The following is an 18,695-nucleotide window of genomic DNA, read 5'->3' on the forward strand; positions in this document are numbered from 1 at the left end:
GTTATAGGCTACATACAGTGGGGCAAAAAAGGATTTAGTCAGCCACCGATTGTGCAAGTTCCCCCACTTAAAATGATGACAGAGGTCAGTAATTTGCACCAGAGGTACACTTCAACTGTGAGAGACAGAATGTGAAAAAAAAAACCCATGAATTCACATGGTAGGATTTGTAAAGAATTTATTCGTAAATTAGGGTGGAAAATAAGTATTTGGTCACCTCAAACAAGGAAAATCTCTGGCTCTCACAGACCTGAAACGTCTTCTGTAAGACGCTTTTCTGTCCCCCACTCGTTACCTGTATGAATGGCACCTGTTTGAACTCATCATCTGTATAAAAGACACCTGTCCACAGCCTCAAACAGTCAGACTCCAAACTCCGCCATGGCCAAGACCAAAGAGCTTTCGAAGGACACCAGGAAAAGTATTGTAGACCTGCACCAGACTGGGAAGAGTGAATCTACAATAGGCAAGCAGCTTGGTGTGAAAAAATCAACTGTGGGAGCAATCATCAGAAAATGGAAGACATACAAGACCACTGATAATCTCCCTCGATCTGGGGCTCCACGCAAGATCTCATCCCGTGGGGTCAAAATGATCATGAGAACGGTGAGCAAAGATCCCAGAACCACACGGGGGGACCTGGTGAATGACCAGCAGAGAGCTGGGACCAAAGTAACAAAGGTCACCATCAGTAACACACTACAACGGCAGGGAATCAAATCCCGCAGTGCCAGACGTGTTCCGCTGCTGAAGCCAGTGCATGTCCAGGCCCATCTGAAGTTTGCCAGAGAGCACATGGATGATACAGCAGAGGATTGGGAGAATGTCATGTGGTCAGATGAAACCAAAGTAGAACTTTTTGGTATAAACTCAACTCGTCGTGTTTGGAGGAAGAAGAATACTGAGTTGCATCCCAAGAACACCATACCTACTGTGAAGCATGGGGGTGGAAACATCATGCTATGGGGCTATTTTTCTGCCAAGGGGACAGGACGACTGATCCGTGTTAAGGACAGAATGAATGGGGCCATGTATCGTGAGATTTTGAGCCAAAACCTCCTTCCATCAGTGAGAACTTTGAAGATGAAACGAGGCTGGGTCTTCCAACATGACAATGATCCAAAATGAGGAATGGGCCAAAATACCAGCTACTGTGTGTGCAAACCTGGTAAAGACCTATAGTAAACGTTTGACCTCTGTTATTGCCAACAAAGGTTATGTTACAAAGTATTGAGTTGTATTTTTGTTATTGACCAAATACTTATTTTCCACCCTGATTTACGAATAAATTCTTTACAAATCCTAACATGTGGATTCATGGATTTTTTTTTTCACATTCTGTCTCTCACAGTTGAAGTGTACCTCTGGTGCAAATTACTGACCTCTGTCATCATTTTAGGTGGGGGAACTTGCACAATCGGTGGCTGACTAAATACTTTTTTGCCCCACTGTAAGCACACCCTTTCCTGAAAATGTGCACATGACATAACTAGCAGCTGGGCTTACTGCCAAGTTGCTCCACATCTGGAAAGAAATGTATGGTGCTTTTGTGAAAGGCATTAAAGAAACAGGTATTTACTGAAGGACATCAAAAATACATTGAGACCACTGGATAAATGTAATTTATGTTTAATACAAACTTTCCTGCCAAATTATACAAATTTGAACACTCTTAGCTGAACATGTTAAAAATGTCAGGGTGTTGCAGTGGTTAGTGCTGTCACCTCACAGCAAACAGGTTCCTGGCTGGGCCCTTTCTCCAACTTGGACCTTCTCAGTGCGATAAATAAACTATTTTTTAAAATGGCTTAAAAATAGTATGCCTAAAGAGTGTACCTGTAACCCATCTCAATTTCCTTCTAATGCTTTGATGACAACAGCACTCAAGATGACTCAAGATTCATGGACTTCAACCTGACACATGGAGTCCAGCATGATCTGATAATGTTTGAAAGAGCTCTTTTATAATACGTTTCACGTTCTCAGAGATCCTCGGCAGAGCCAGGCTGTCTTTGTCCTAGCTGACTGACAAAACCTAAAACTCCAGTCAGAGATGGTGTGTATCACCACTGTGATTATCAAAACTGAAAATACAGACAATATCCTCACTCACTTTAAATTACTATCCCATTTGGCATTAGGTTAGTAATAATTTATTGATACAGATATTTTTCCTAAAGAAAGAAGCTACACTGGATCTGTAGCCTCAATGTTTATGGCAACCATCTTCAATACCATTCCTACAGCGTTGGCCAAAACAGATGAATAGGCAAAGCTGCACTGCAAACAGGAGATCCAGGGTTACCAATTGTGGTTAGTGTACAAATAGTACAATCCAGCAAAGACTGAAAGCGAGCTTACTGCAAACAGGCAACCTCATGTGCTCCAAGTGCGTACTCTGAAGAGCACAAACCCAGGACAGGTCCAGTATCAGCAAATGTCCAGTTTGTTAATTAAACATTGCTTTTAGACAGTGAAGACTTGGGTCACATTTTGAAGTTTAATGCTGGCTCCTTTGAGCGACCTGTTTTTTCACCAGTGTAGAAGCGCTCAGCATTGCCATTTAGTTGATACAACATGCTCTGTTGTATCAACAGCCTCTGACCTCGCCTCCACCCTCTTTATTTCAGTTTGGCTTGGTCCAGGTGCACTTGCTCCTACCCGATGCCGAGCAGTAAGACGTTAGGATGGCTCAGTTAAAATTGAAGTCTGTATTTAAAGAAAGAAAAGAGACAGGGGGGAAATGAAACAAATAAAGTCCACAGACACTGTTTGACTTAATTAGCTAATATATTTAATTTCTAACAAAAAATAACGTGTTTGAGTTATTTTAGCCAACACGTAATTGTACTAAATGTACTAAATCACTTATCTGCTACCTGCTGCAAGGCCAAACAGATCAAACCTCTGGCTCAGGCTGTTGTATCCTCACACCCACACTCCTGACACTGAACCAGCCCCACTGATATGTGAAGAATGAGGTAAGTTATTTTAAGTAAAAAAAACAAAACATGTCTAATTGCAGGATGTCATTTGGGACTTTTTTCCCCATGCACTATTAATGTTTTAATTTGATTAATTTAATTAATAATCCATTATCATTATAACATCACATAAAGTGCATTTTTGGACAAGTGTGCATTGCTCTGCATATGTTTTGCACACTGCCTGTGACTGCTGCAAAATCACATTTAAACTTATTTTGTTTGGCTATACTTTGTTTAATTATTACCCAAAGGATTATTTAAGTTATGTTTTCCAATACCTAATTTTATAAAAAAAATACTTTCACCATTTTATAGATAAGAATTTAAATACTCTTCCATCCAAAAAGTTAACATATATTTGTATTTATATTTTATAGTTATATTTTGTGTAAAGTACCAATCACTGTAAAATAAATAAACAATAAATAAATGAATAAATAAATATTTTTAATGTAATGTTATCAATAAAAATATTAAAATGTAAAAAATGACTTGCACACATCTCATCAGTCATGCATAAAATAAAAATATCTATTTAAACAGAATATTGATCCTTGTCTGCAAAGTGTTACAGATTTAGGGCTGGCATGGTTTGCAATAGTAAAGTGGTCGGGCCAAAAGGGATTTTTTTTCTCTTATCTGGGCCCCAAACCTTAAAACAGTCCTGCTAACTAGATTTAAAGATAAGACATGCACAATTAATTAAACATAGAAAAAGCACAGGAGAGGCTACGTTCAACTAACACACAAAGAATCCATTATTATATTTCTAAAACACCAGACTAGAATAGTCCTAGAATAATCCTAGAAACATAATAATAAATCAAAACTAGAGCTCAAGAATAACAATGAAAAGTAAACTAAAAACTTGTAATACAATAACCTCACAATAATCACAATAACCAGGAAAGGACCCAACGTGTCACACTTTCTTTTATTGTAAAGATGATCAAAATCCTGATTGTAATAAAGCAACCATTTGAAAAACAGAGGACTAGTGTTTAAAGTGCGTCTTTAAAAACGAAATAAAAATAATAATAATGCTATTATGTCTGTAGAATTGGGGGGGGGGGGGGTCTACAAGTTAGACCTTTGCAAATGTAATAACCAGACAGTTTCGCGTTTTTCAGTATAAAAATACTTGACTGTAGCCCATGTAGCCTATATTTGCCCGTATTCTTATTCCTGTGTAATGGTGGTTTCCCCATAGCAGAGATGGCAGTATATTCGTTATTAATTCTTCGCTGTGATTTTCAAATTTTGCAAAGCAACACAGTGGACCAGACTGAAACCCAGCAACTTTTATTCCCACGGTGCATGTTTGACACGCATACTTCAATGGAACCGCGTGAGGGTTCCGCATAATGTGCATCGCCTTTGCTACCCATCTGTATGAGATATAATTAGATTATTTCACCTTTGTGACACGCGGATTCATTTGATGATATTACTTTTTTATTTAGGTTAAAGAAAAAAAGAAGAAGAAATAAGAGAGCACTTGAAAAGTTTTAGTGGTATTTCTACTTCAGACTGTCCACTCCAGTTTCATACATAGCTGTTGCTGTATTGTGTCCGTTTTCTCTAAACAAACGGCAGTAATTAGGCTGTGCCAGACTCTTAAAACAAGTGCTGTTAAAATCCCTTTTATGGTTTGAGTCTGAGTCGGTTACATGTTGAGGTGAAAAATACAACTCATGGTGAAGTATATCAAAGCTTCATCTAACAGTCCAAAGCAGTGTAGCACATAACACAAATAAGTGTCAACAGCATACTTCCTGCTGCACTGTACAGAAGAAAGATTTGAGGCTTACTAAATACGCAGAAAATAAAAATATATAAGTTGTTACAATGCTTAACACTTGGAACAGTTCAAAAATAGAGGTATATGAGCTGGAGCTTCAGCTTTAAGTCTTTTCGGTAACATCCAGGGAACCATCCGGACACTTGACTTTCTCTGTGCACTGACACCTCAGTGACCTACCCCTCGCCAGTCCTCCCTTAAGCACAATCATCAGTCGCAGTCACGTACTTTGTTCACGGATCTGTGGAAGTGCTGGCGGTGCGTGACATGTATAGACGAGCAACTCGCGTAAACTGATTCTGCGCCCTATCCACTCCTCTTGTCGAAACTGGTGCACATGTCTGCGGGTAAATCCACGTCCGCTTCTATGGGTTTGCGGTAAATAATTGCGCTTTTGAGTCCGGCAAGAGACATCCTGGTCCGATTACTGAAGTCTTGAAACTTAGTCAGGAAATCATCATTTCCTACTATATAAATCAGCGGGTTTATCGCGCTGTTTAGACAAGCCAGGAATCTGCCGACCTGGTGTGCAATGTAGATGTCGTCGAAGAGGTGGTGACAAAGCCCATCTTGTTTCAAAATCCTGGTAGTGAGATTTAAATTTCGAAATATATGGTAGGGAATGAAACAGACGGAGAAAAGTATGACCAGAATCACGACCAGTTTCAAACATCGCTGCTTCAGCAGTGGGTTGACATTGGCGTTCTTTGCCAGAACCACCACGATGTGTCCATAACAGCCCAAAATGATGACCAAAGGCAGGACAAACCCGGTGACCGTCCAGCTGATGCTGTATGGCAGGTAGTATCTGGTCAGGTTGGTTGAGGTGGTGTCAAAACACGAGTTTGGTTTTTTTTCATCATTCTTGTCAAAGAATATATCAGGAGTAATTTGAATAATGACCAAAACCCAGACCAGAGCGCTTATGGCCAGAGAGTGGCGACTGGTGATTTTCCCCATCACTTTCATCGGGTGCACAATGCCCAGGTACCTATAGATGCTTATGCAGGTAAGGAAGCCGATGCTGCCATAAAGGTTGAGGTTGAAGCAGAAGCGCGTCACCTTGCAGAAAGGCTGGCCAAACTGCCAGTCACTCTCACGCGCGTAATAGTAGACGAGGAACGGCAGGGTAAACAGATACAGCAGGTCCGCCACCCCGAGATTGAACATGAAGATGTTGATGTTTCCGTTTTTCTTCCAGCTCACACATACGCTTCTCAGTCCACAGATATTGGACACCGTCCCGACAATGAACACGGTGATAAAGACGGGCGGCAAAAAGCTGTGCGTAAAATTTAGATTGATTAGGTTTCCCTCACAAGGTCCTTTTGTGTTGTTTACAGACATCTCTCGCATTGATGTAAAACCTTTGTCATATAAAATCTCCTACAAAAACACAGCAGTCAGTGATCGGCTCGCTCAGGGCAATGACCTCCACTGAAAGCTAATTGTGGAAAAAAAAACAAAACCCACAAGTGAATATGCAATTTAAAAAAAGTATCCGCCCACTTTTTTCCAGCTATGGTAGCACACTCATAATGACGTAAAGAATGGGGGGGGGGGAGTAAAAATAAAAACAGACACGCACAAAGTACAAATTAAATCATGTATTGCTTTAAATCATTTGACATCACAGATGCAGTCAGCTCACTGCTGTGTAAAACGACACTAAAGGATACAGCTAGCTATCTCACCGTACCTTATAATATTTAAATGACTTCGATGGTATGTGGCCCAACCAACTGAAACACATAAAAACAAATGAAATGAAATAATATTTAAACAAGCTACAGAAACGTTTTCAAAGATCAAAGAATATGGATTTATTAAAAGATTAATCAAAAAACTGTTCTGTTGTACAGAATGTCACAACATAGACATTCTGCTTTATGACATTAATTTCCCCAGGCGTCTCTACTCTGTCCCAGTTCCCCTTTTTTGTATGTACAGTCTCTATAATCCTTTGTCACACTGTCTGTGGAACCAGTCTGGCCATTCTATTCTGACCTCTGGTGCCAGCAAGCCACAAACTAGATAAGCAATCGTTAATCTACTTGATTTAATCAGGCTAAGATATAATATATGACACACTGGGTTCTTATATGTTCTTATTTCAGTTCTATTTACATGTGCGTATTGAAGTAGACCAATGACACAATGGAAGTCGAAGTACTATACTAGTAATGCTGATTATTTGTCGCCACCTAGTGGCTTACCCCAACACATACATACATGGTTGTTCTCAGAAACAGGTAACGCTATAAAACGAGACAACATTCGAATTCACAGCAATTTAGAATACCTAAATAATCTAATAAGTATGTCTTGTGCTGTGGGAAGGCACAGTACATGAGATAACCCACATGGTACATGCATAATATGGAAATGCCACGCAGACCCCAGCTAGTTTGAGCTCAGGCCCTTCATGCAGTTATAGCACTGTGATCTGCACTGTTGCCTAAGTTTTGCCATGAACTGCTGAACCTTCTTGTTATTGTGTGTGTGTGTGTGTGTGTGTGTGTGTGTGTGTGTGTGTGTGTGTGTGTGTGTGTGTGTGTGTGTGTGTGTGTGTGGATAGATAGATGTATGGATGTATGGATAGATAGATGTATGTGTGTGAGTGACCTGTGACAGAAAGAGATTGCCTTCACATCACAGCCAAGACAGACTAAAAGGTCCTGATGTTAGTAAAAATGATCAGTGCTAAAACAGAGCTTCTCCCTGTTTCCTAATAACAAAGCACTGCTATTCTTAATCAAAGAAATCAAAATATAAGTTTGATCAATACATAAATGAGAAATGTAGTGTGAATAGTAAAAAATGACTGTTCTTATGTCTGGTCTTGTTGCAGTCTTGGGCAACTGCTTTGTCTACCAGTAGACAGTAGTAGTATTCATGCCCATTTCTTTCTGTGCCCCACTCTGCCATGTACCTGTTAAAGTGTCTCAACTGCTCTAGAATCAGTTAGTGGTGTGCCTTATAACTACTGCATCAGATGCTTTGCATTGTATTTGGTGATGTAAAGCTTGGATGCAACTGCCCAGCCAGTGAAACTCATTGCATGAAGCGCTCAATGAACTGTTCTTGAGCCAGTCTGTAGGCCACATGAACTTTGGAGGTCTGTAGTGATGTCGCTGACCCCGCTCTGTGATTTTACATCGCCTACTATTTTAATGACTGTTGCTGTCCTTCCCAGTTGTTTCCACTTTATTATAAAACTGCTAATAGTTGACTATTTGACTGATATTTAGTAATAAAGAAATTTCACAAGTGGACACAATTTCACAGCTGCACAGGTGGCATCCTGGCACTGAAATTCACTGAGCCCCAGAGAGCTATCCACCTAGGCATGTAGAAGCATACTTGATTTTATACACCTGTAGCCATGGAAATGATGAACTCCTGTATTCAGTGAGTTGGATGGCTGAATGAATACTTTTGGCAATATAATGTATAAGATTCCAGTTCACAACAGTATACCATGGTCATGGAGATGTTGACTATGTTTTAGTGCACATGGACAAGATGACATAATGCATATTTGTTTGTCTCCGCCCATTTAAAGATTATTGGTACACATGTAAGAAGAAACAGACAGCTGCTTTTCACATTCAATGTCCATTCTGGTTTTTCAGCCCATATGCAGTTTGTGTCTTAGCAAATGACGGTTACAAAACCTCAGATTTTGAAGATAAACATAATTACTGGGACCCTCTGGTGCACTGTGACAAAGTAGCTATGCTTGAACTCATTTATCACTTCTCCCTCTACCATATTGATAATTTATCCCTTGTTTGTTTGTTTGTTTTTTTACAGTTGACCATAATGCTTTAATTTAGACATTGCTGGTGTAACTTTGCTTTACATACTTTCCCGGGTTAGTTTGTGGTAGAATTGGTTACATCCATTACATCCATGCATATATTTCTAAAGCAAATACTATACTAACCATCAAGTCTTTTGAATTTTCTTCTGTTCACAGGTCAATTTCTAACAAATTATGTTTGCTTATGTTGCTTTGGTTATACTTACCATGTTTATCCATTTGTTCAGGTCCTAGATCTAAAACAGGTGCGTGGGAGGGGCCGCCCCAGTACTTGTTTATATAGGGTCATGATGTCATTGGTGCCCAACTGGGTACAACCAACTAGAGGGTTTTTAATTTTGTATAGTATTATTTATTTTATTTTTAGTTGTATTGTATGCAGTGTTTTACTTTTCAGGCCATTTAGCTGGGTAAATTAGTTTGTCGACTGGATGCATAATCGTATTCCTGTTTTTTGATTAGAATTGTAGTGTTTGTTCCAACCTATTTTTCAATGGTAGAGACTAATGAGGTTCAGGTGTGTGTAAAGTCCTGTTGAAAGCAAGTGAGATTTTGCCTACCAGTAGTGATGGCCAAATGAAGCTTTCTGAAGCACTGAAGCTTGTATTGAAAAACGGTTCATTACTCGAAGCTTTTCAACACAGTCCTCTCTGGTGACATCTGGTGGCCAAAAATACGAAGAGCAGCTTGAATCCACAAAATAAAACCAACTGCTTCATTATGACTGATATTGGGCCGCCGTTGCTTTGAAAGTTTATTTTTGGGAGGTTAAGAAAATGTGCTTTATTTGTTTAATAAATAATTTTGACCAGTAAACTCTTCTTGTTTAAACATGCACCATGGCGTGGTCTTTCTTTGCTTGTGACTTCTTGATGTTGGTAAATACAATAATTGAAAAATACCACGTTACATATAATATACATATGATAATGTACAACACATTGTGGAGTATGCTTCTGCTGTGAGCATATATAATATATATAATTGAAGGAAATTGCCTTCCCGGGTTTCCTCCGTGGCGTGAGCGATAAGCAGAGTTCTGTCCTTTCCTTCTAAGATTCCTAATTATTTAAAGTAACACTCAGGTATGCCATTCAGCGTGTTAGTACGAGCTCGGGAGCAGCTTGGGAGAACAAGGAAACACAGACTGCTTCAGGTTGTCTTCCCAAATCGACTCAAAGGTTTATTTGATACACAGCAGTTTATATAGATGAAAAAAAAGGTTCGTGTGTCAGCTTTCCCAGTTCAAACCGGTACAGACCAAATAAGGAAACGTCTTCCTGCCTTGTGAACAAAGAAGTATCCTGTGTGTAGTTTATCAGCTCAGCTACAATTTATGATCATCCCAGCAAAATACACTCCTAGACATAAAATACAGAGTTCTTTCATTAGTGAATTCTGAAACGAACCACCTAGCCTTTAACGAGCCTTTTCCAGGAGATAAAGAAAAAAGGGAGGATGGGAGTAAGGAAGTGGTCTCATCTCTGTGGTGTTTTCGACCTTGAGGTACCAGCCTGTAAGTCTTACACATTAATTCTTGGGTCACAGAGAAAGAGAAAAACAACTAGTATATGGGCCTTATTGAGTAACAGTTTTCCTGTATGAAACAATATCCTGTAAATGCTTACCGTGGTATCAAAATACCTAACAGTTCCCCTCTTTTATTATTTTTAAAAATAATAACTCAAATGGAAAGGAAAAATCACAAATGTAATAACATAATATAAAAAGCAAATCATAAAATGTAATAGTTCACAACCTAATGTTCAATATACACATCAGGAACATCATTGGTAACATCTGACACATAATCTGGGTCAATTTGTGCCAATTGCAAATACATTGAAGTAGCTGTACTAGTGGCTATACGGGTTATCATTGAACGTACACAGGGTACCACACAACAGACAATAATCATCAAAAACATGCTGCAACGGTTACAAAGGCTACAATTAGTTCCTTCCATCTTCCAAACGTGTCCTGTAGCCACTTATGTAGCCACTGACCGTGACCTGTATTGGCAATTAGTTCTATCTGCAATGCTTCAAGTTTATTCATAGCTTGTGTGAATGAACCGTTAGGAGCGGTATTATTGGGAATGAAAGTACAGCATACATCAACGGTTACTAGACCACAGGTACCGGTCCAATTAACAGGTAAAGCTAATCTAAGGGTATTATTGCACAACCAATAAGCATGTGGGATTGGTCTGGTCAGGCGCGTGACCATGTGTGATTTAACTAACTCCCCCCAGTCAGTGTCATTTAAGACACCCTCTGGGGGAACAATGATCGATTCTCTGCTCGAACTTGAACTGTGTGTGTGTGTTCCTCCAGATATGATACAACTTCAGCCATAGAGACAGCTAGCCATGTCTCATTACAGCGTGCACCTGGGGAGTCAGAGAAGAATGTATAGTTATCCTTTGTATAATCTATGTGTGTGTCTGGGCCAGTTAACTTTAGTCTGCGCAGACATATCATACTAGTATTAAAATGGAGAGGGATCTGTCCTAAGGGCAGTGAGGGTTTTAACCTATTCTTGGGGCGGTTCATTGGGGCGCAGGTCCCTGCGGTGTCATTAGATAACTTCAATAATTCGCCTAATGGAGTCTCAGGGTTAGTTGGTGTGTGTGTGTGTCTAAGTAGGCAGTCGAGAGGGCTCAGAGTCAACTGTAAAGTGTCTTTAAAGAGAGCATTATTTCCGCTGATTTTCTCTAGTCCCTCAGTGAGGGGGAAACCGGATATGGGGTATCCTACTATTACCTGTTCTGGATTAGCCTTTGAACAGACATAACAGTTACTGTTTCCTAAATCACGAGCGGCTGTTCTGGCATTTTCATACCAGGCGTTAGCTCCTGTTCTAGAGGGTGCATAAAATGGTTTATTAGTGGCGTCTATGTTGCTATTTACTGATTTTAGGGAGCGTGAGGAGTGCATTAAGTAGGTGTCTTGCAAAATAGAGCATGAGGTATAGTCAGCAAAATATGACCTGCAGAAGTGTGAACATGGTTGCAGTTTACAATACAAAATAGCAAAGAGAAATCCTAAGGTTAATGCGATAGATATGATAAATAACCTAAATATATAAGACAATATATAAGAAAAACAGTTCTTCAGTCGTCTCCTGGCCTGGTCCCAGGTTCGAGAGACACAGAATAAGCGTCGTATGATGACAATGGGCATTTCATTTTCTCCATTATCAGGATGGAATGAGTCTGGCTTTATCAGGTTAGACATCATGTGGTACTTTTGGCTTTCTGTTCCTGCTGGATGTTTGAGTACCTTGTTGTTGTTCTTTCAGGCGTTGTGTGTTAATCAGTGATTGCGTGTGTGCACTGGATCCGGGCGCTGGCTCGCCTGAGATGTCATCTACCCGTGTGTGTTTATTTGCTCTAGTTCCGGGCGCTGGCTCGCCGGAGATGTCGTCTGCTTGATCCGACGCCTGAGATGGTCCGATTGGGCTGGTCTTAACCCTGCTGGCATGAATCCACTGAGGTTGTCCGTCTGTGAGGATGCTGGTTCTTCGTCACTGCCAGTACAGTCTGGGGGCTGGAACACGCGCGGCCTCCCAGAGTGTCCTTGGTTTTAGTGGCTTCTCCAACATGCATCTCCTTGTCTCCACTGGTGGAACTGTGGAGGGGAAAAGCTGAGAGAGACAAACTTTCTGATAGTTATTATTCAGTTTTTCTATCAGGTTGTGAACATCAGTGGACAATGCAATATACATCACCTTCTACTAGCGGTGCCCCTCTGGAAGCTGACCATGGTGTTGGAAATAGTCTTATTTCAAATGGAGATAATTTGGTTACTGCAGATTGAGTCCTTCCAATCTCACAGAGGACTTGAGGAAGTAATTTGACCCAGGTCATTAAAGTTTTAGCACACTTTTGAATTACTTCTAATGTGAATGAAGATCCTCTATCACTGTTAATCTGGTGAGGTATTCCGAATCTGGGTATTATTTCATTGCTCAACTTTTGACAGACTACTTCTGCAGTTTCTTTTGAGGTTGGATAAGCTTCTACTCATTTACTAAATTGATCCACTATTACCAGTAAGTACTTGATGCTTCCTTGTGCTGGCATATGTGTGAAATCAATTTGTAATGTATGAAATGGAAAATCTGGTTGTGGTAAATGCTGATGTTTTGCTTTTGAGCTACCTACATTAGTTCGCGCACATGTTAAACAGGTTGCTAATATGCTTTTTACTGCATGTGATGTTTTCTCAATTACAAATCTTGATTTTATTGCCCCTATTACCCCTCTTTGTCCGACATGACTCACACAGTGAAAATGTCGGGCAAGGACTGGCATCAGGGAATATGGGAGGGCAATCAAACGCTTAAGATTTTGTATAAGCCATCTCTGTCATCTAAGGTACAGTCATTATTCTCCCAATAGGTGTAATCAGATGCAGAGGCTTGCTCATGTATGAATTTTAAATCAACATTTGTGTCTAAATAGTCTGGGAGTGTAACAAGTGGCAGCTGTAGGGGCACAGATAATACTTCCTGCGGAGGTGGGAGCTGTGATGCAGCTGCAGCCTTGGCTGTCACGTCTGCTAAGGCATTACCTGTTGCTTCGTCTGTGTCAGCTGTACTGTGTCCTTTCGTTTTTACAACTGCAACGGCCGATGGCAGCTGTATAGCCTGCAAAAGTCTTTGAACAAAATCAGAATTTAGCAATTTATTTTCCATCAGTAGATCTAAATCCTCTTTGTCTCCACAATGTGCCAAAGTCATGCACAACGCCAAATGCATAGCGACTGTCTGTGTAAATCGTCACATGCTTATCCAAATGTAGCTCACAGGCGCGTATTAAAGCCATGAGCTCTGCTTTTTGTGCTGAGTGAAATGGTAATGAGTGAGCCTCTAGTATGATGTCAGGCACTGTTACCACTGAATAGCCACAAAGAAATGAGTTGTCACTCGGCCTTGAACAGGACCCGTCCACATAAACCGTGGCTGAGTCTGAGATAGGTGTTTGCTCTAAATCTGGACGTTGTGCTGTGGATTCCTGTATACGTGTCATGCAGTCATGATCGTCAAGCCTGTCTGAGCCATCCTGTCGGTCAGAAGAACACAGCATAGGATCAATAAATGTGCTGGCGAATCAGGTGTGCTGCTCGCTTTTATAGTGAGATTTGCATATGTTGTTTAGTTATGTTTGCTACAATGGTCGTGACCTTGTGATTGGTGTGTAGAATAGTGTCATGTGAGAGTGTGAGCTTCTCGCAGTCCCTTATCATGATAGAGCAAGCTGCTACTGCCCTCAGGCAGGCCGGCATTCCTGAACAATTCAGGCAGCACCTTTGAGTGGCGGAGGTCAGCACTCCCTGTAATGCATTGAAAGAGACAGTCATTTCTGTGGATCACAGTATTCGAGGAGGCTTGTCTTTTTTACAACAGTCACGCAGAATGTGGTCATGAAAAGAACAGTCTGGTATCCACTGTCTGCAATAGTTCACCATGCCTAAGAAGGACGACATTTCCTCCTGTGTAGTGGGACGAGGGACAGAGGTCACAGCTTTGACCCTGTCTGCAGTCATGGAACGTTTTCCGTGAGACAGTGTGAATCCCAAATATTGAACAGAAGTCTGACAATACTGCATTTTCTTTGCTGATGCTTTGTGGCCAGTCTTTTGGAGGTGCTGGAGAAGCATGTGTGTAGCAGTTTGACATAGTTTTTCACTTTCAGCACAGAGGAGGAGGTCATCCACATGTGGATCAGGGCGCAGCCCTGGAGGAGTGAAGCAGCATTGAGAAAGCAGCAGAGCTGTCTATCATGCCTTGGGGCAAACGAGTTCAAGTGTACCGCTTATTTCTATGTGTGAATGCAAATAACGGCTGTGTGTCTTCATGAGAAAAAGGAGCGGAGCATAAATCCACCACGGTAAAATGTGTATGCAATGCATGTCAATATGCTGTGAACATCTGAAACGAGAGGTGGCAGAGGAATGTTGACTGCATTAATTTGCCTTAAGTCTTGTATGAAACGCCATACGCCAGGTTTGTTAGGCTTTGGCACAGGATTGACAGGAGTGTGGGCTTTATTACTCCTGTAGTCAATAAATCTCCTATCATGACATCTAGGGCTGCGGCTTTTTCCGTGGAAAGGGGACATTGCCTGACATATACTTGCTTTTTGTTTTTTAGCTGTGCGTGATAAGGTATGCAGTCAATAAATCCTATATCATTCTCACTTTTTGACCACAATGTCATATTCTGGTATTCAGCTGGCAACGTAAGTGCAGAAATAGTACAGTGGATAGGGTAGGTTAGATCTATGTCACGACATATTTCGTAACCTATGTCTGAGTTATGTAACAAAATCACTGTTTGACCTTCACTTGTGTGAGCAGTTATCATGTTGTTGAACAGTGTGAGAGAAACAAAAGTGTGGCTCCCAGTCATGGGATTACCTGTTAGTGGCGTCTGTACACGTTTTTTTTGGCACAGTGTGTGACATAGAGTACCGGACAAAAAGGATGTTGAGTTCATTCTCTGCTGAGGGTCCAGCTGACACAGAGGATGTTCCTTCTCCATCATGTCGGTACATAGGGCAGAGAAAACATAAGCTGTTATCAGTGTCAGCAAACATTTCACCCTTTATGTTAAATTAAATACACAAATTCATTTTTGCTTTGGGTGTCTGCGGCTGCTGGAAAACTGAGCTGAATTTGCACCTCTAGCTTGTCCAACAGTGCATAAAGCGTTTCATGAATACTAGGATAGATTCATCAGGCTTCTGTTTACACATAGTTACTGCATTTAAGTCAATTTTGTCTCTGGACATTGTTAGCAGGAATTTCTTTAGATTCTTAAAGAAATCGGCGACTTTGTCATTATTTACCCTCCTTTTGTCCATAGCGGTAACATTTGATGCATCACGTCGCGGCATTCTATCATATATTTTCTACAGGACTTTTTAAGCAGACTACTTTTCTTATCACAAATGATATTCAACATTTCTACTGACCTGTTTTCTGGCGATAATCGTTCGGGATAAGGCTCCGAAAAGAAATTAGAATGCATTGAACTTCTTAAGTTGTAAACAAAGTCAGTCACATAAGCACTCCCGCATGTTCTGGATACGTGATCATGGACGTCTTCACCGATTCGCGGACGTAGGTTACACGTAACCGGAAATGGGAGTTGTACTGAGCCGTTATTTGAGACTTTATTTTGTATTTTATTAATTTTTGGTTTTACAGGTACTTTAGATTTTTTATCGGACCTGTCTGTGGTCTTTGAATAATTCTGACCCATGTTCAGTGATTTCCAGAGGGGTTTACACGCTAGGAGGATTTAGGTTAGTATTTTCGCTGCGGCACAGCTGAGGTCACTTTAAATTTATTGCTAGCAATTTTTTGTTTGTGTGAGCAACTCTCACTTAGCGAGCAACTTCTCGCTTAACGAGCAACTTCTCGTAAAACAACAGGCAACTTCCTGTGTTCTTTCTGCTTTTAATTTACTGCTTTTAACCCTTGTATGGTAATCGGGTCTGTGAGACCCGTTTTCAGTTTTCTTTCGTTTTTTTTTTTTTAACAAAATTAAATTTAATTATTTACTAGCTTTCTGTGAGTGAGCAACTTCTCACTTCTTAACGTACGTTTCAAGATAACAGGCAACTCCCTGTGTCACTCTTTGGTGAGCAACTTCTCACTTAACGAGAAGTATTTAAGACAACAGGCAACTTTCTGTGTCACTTTTCTAAGTGAGCAACTTCTCACTTTTTAACGTACGTTTAATTAAACAATTAATTATTATTATTTTTTTTAAACAAAATTAAAATATTCAAGACAACAGGCAACTTCCTGTGTCCACCAACACCACACAAGGGTTAATTTACTTTATTCGGGGACTGAGGAAGTCAGTCAGTGTATCTCTCTGGATCACTAAGTGAAACTTCGTCAGCATATCCCGTTTCTTTATTCGGGGACTGAGGAAGTCAGTCAGTGTATCTCTCTGGATCACTAAGTGAAACTTCGTCAGCATATCCCGTTTTTTTATGGATCGATCACTGAGAGAGGTATAATATGGTCTCTATATAAATATGAAAGACACATATTTACCTTCTGTCAGGACCCCACTTCTGACACCAAAATTGAAGGAAATTGCCTTCCCGGGTTTCCTCCGTGGCGTGAGCGATAAGCAGAGTTCTGTCCTTTCCTTCTAAGATTCCTAATTATTTAAAGTAACACTCAGGTATGCCATTCAGCGTGTTAGTACGAGCTCGGGAGCAGCTTGGGAGAACAAGGAAACACAGACTGCTTCAGGTTGTCTTCCCAAATCGACTCAAAGGTTTATTTGATACACAGCAGTTTATATAGATGAAAAAAAAGGTTCGTGTGTCAGCTTTCCCAGTTCAAACCGGTACAGACCAAATAAGGAAACGTCTTCCTGCCTTGTGAACAAAGAAGTATCCTGTGTGTAGTTTATCAGCTCAGCTACAATTTATGATCATCCCAGCAAAATACACTCCTAGACATAAAATACAGAGTTCTTTCATTAGTGAATTCTGAAACGAACCACCTAGCCTTTAACGAGCCTTTTCCAGGAGATAAAGAAAAAAGGGAGGATGGGAGTAAGGAAGTGGTCTCATCTCTGTGGTGTTTTCGACCTTGAGGTACCAGCCTGTAAGTCTTACACATTAATTCTTGGGTCACAGAGAAAGAGAAAAACAACTAGTATATGGGCCTTATTGAGTAACAGTTTTCCTGTATGAAACAATATCCTGTAAATGCTTACCGTGGTATCAAAATACCTAACAATAATATTATATATTAGGGAAATTTTCCTAGACATATTTTTGACCTGGAGGTAGAATTGATTGTGAAATGGAAAGGGAAAATGCTTATGAACAAAAACATGATGCATTTAAAGTAGCTCTTTCTCATTTTTATTTAAGAAGAGAATTTGTTCCACTGTGCGATGGCCGAACCTGTTCCTTTTCGTGGAGATCATTTCTCCTGCCTTAAGGCAAATCCCTTCACATGGAACAGAGGAGGCTGGAATGCAGAGAAACTGGTAGAGATGCAGTTATACAGTCTACCTGGGCCCCACAAACTATCAGCTGAAGAGAATAAATAGATTACATTGCTGCACATTTGGCAGACTAACATTTTCAGATTAATTAAACAATAAAATATATATTTTTATAACATTACATGTAAAGAGTCAAGTGGAAGTTTTTCTAAAGTTATTTAATGATATTTATACTATGAAAGCAGATTTTTTTTTGACATTTTAAGTTTTTCCCCATTATAAGATATAATAAACACGCACAAAACAAAAGCAAACGGCCAGAACACAAAGCTGGAAAACCCACCCAACTGACCAAAATCAACTCAAAATTCTCCCACACAACAGAACCTCCTCTATTCCTCGCTGGCTCCAAATCTCTCAATGGAATGATCAGTGGTTTGCTATCTGTCACCATCAAAACACCACAAATCCCGCGAATGATTCGCTTCCTTATAAACCATTGAATCAGACACCGAAGCAGTTAGGTTCTAAATGAAGCTTCGGACGTCACTGATCACGTGACTCTGGCCAAACGAATCAAGCTTCGACACAGTGCTTCTGAAGCAGTGTGTTGATTTTTTTGACACACGCACCGGAGCTTCAGCTTCAAGCGGACCATCACTACCTACCAGGTTTTAAAATGGTATAATAGAGATGCCGAAAATAAAAGTACACTTAAAAGAAACTGATGTTGATGCTGTCTACTTATCGCCTTCCTAGCCACTTGGTCTACACTACCTCACATGCACACAGATGCGGAAAGTACAGTTGTGGTCAGAAGTTTACGTACAGTCATCACAAATACCGTCATAATTTGGGGCTTTTAGTGATTTTTTTGACTGTTTGGTTGTCCTTATCCTTGGGTGCTCCTTGGTTGTCCTTGGGCTCACTCACCAATTTCTTCTTATCTGAGGGTGACAGTTTGGGTCTTGCAGACCTTGGCATATAGTGGTGACATATCCAAATAACTTGTAAGCATTTATGTGCAATTGTTTGAACTGATGATCTTGGAATCTGTTTGGAAAGTGTTTGGACTGTCACATTCCAGCTG

General features: G+C 40.4%; 1 protein-coding gene and 1 long non-coding RNA gene across 2 annotated transcripts; both read right to left on the reverse strand.

The window, feature by feature from the left end:
- Positions 1-4,079: 4,079 nt before the first annotated feature.
- Positions 4,080-6,347, reverse strand: LOC309707602 (P2Y purinoceptor 1-like). Its single transcript, XM_082535022.1, has one exon. It carries the CDS (start codon positions 6,142-6,144, stop codon positions 5,095-5,097), a length of 1,050 nt encoding a protein of 349 aa, XP_082391148.1. The 5' UTR covers positions 6,145-6,347; the 3' UTR covers positions 4,080-5,094.
- A 3,424-nt stretch (positions 6,348-9,771) lies between these two features.
- LOC309707604 lies at positions 9,772-17,377 on the reverse strand. The gene is made up of 2 exons (XR_014277021.1): positions 16,693-17,377; positions 9,772-15,154 (listed from the first exon to the last, which is right to left on the reverse strand). It is a non-coding gene; the product is annotated as an uncharacterized lncRNA (long non-coding RNA).
- Positions 17,378-18,695: the final 1,318 nt, after the last annotated feature.

This window comes from Aulonocara stuartgranti, assembly GCF_965226115.1.
Source record: "Aulonocara stuartgranti genome assembly, chromosome: 5".
In the NCBI taxonomy this organism is placed as follows: Eukaryota; Metazoa; Chordata; class Actinopteri; order Cichliformes; family Cichlidae; genus Aulonocara; species Aulonocara stuartgranti.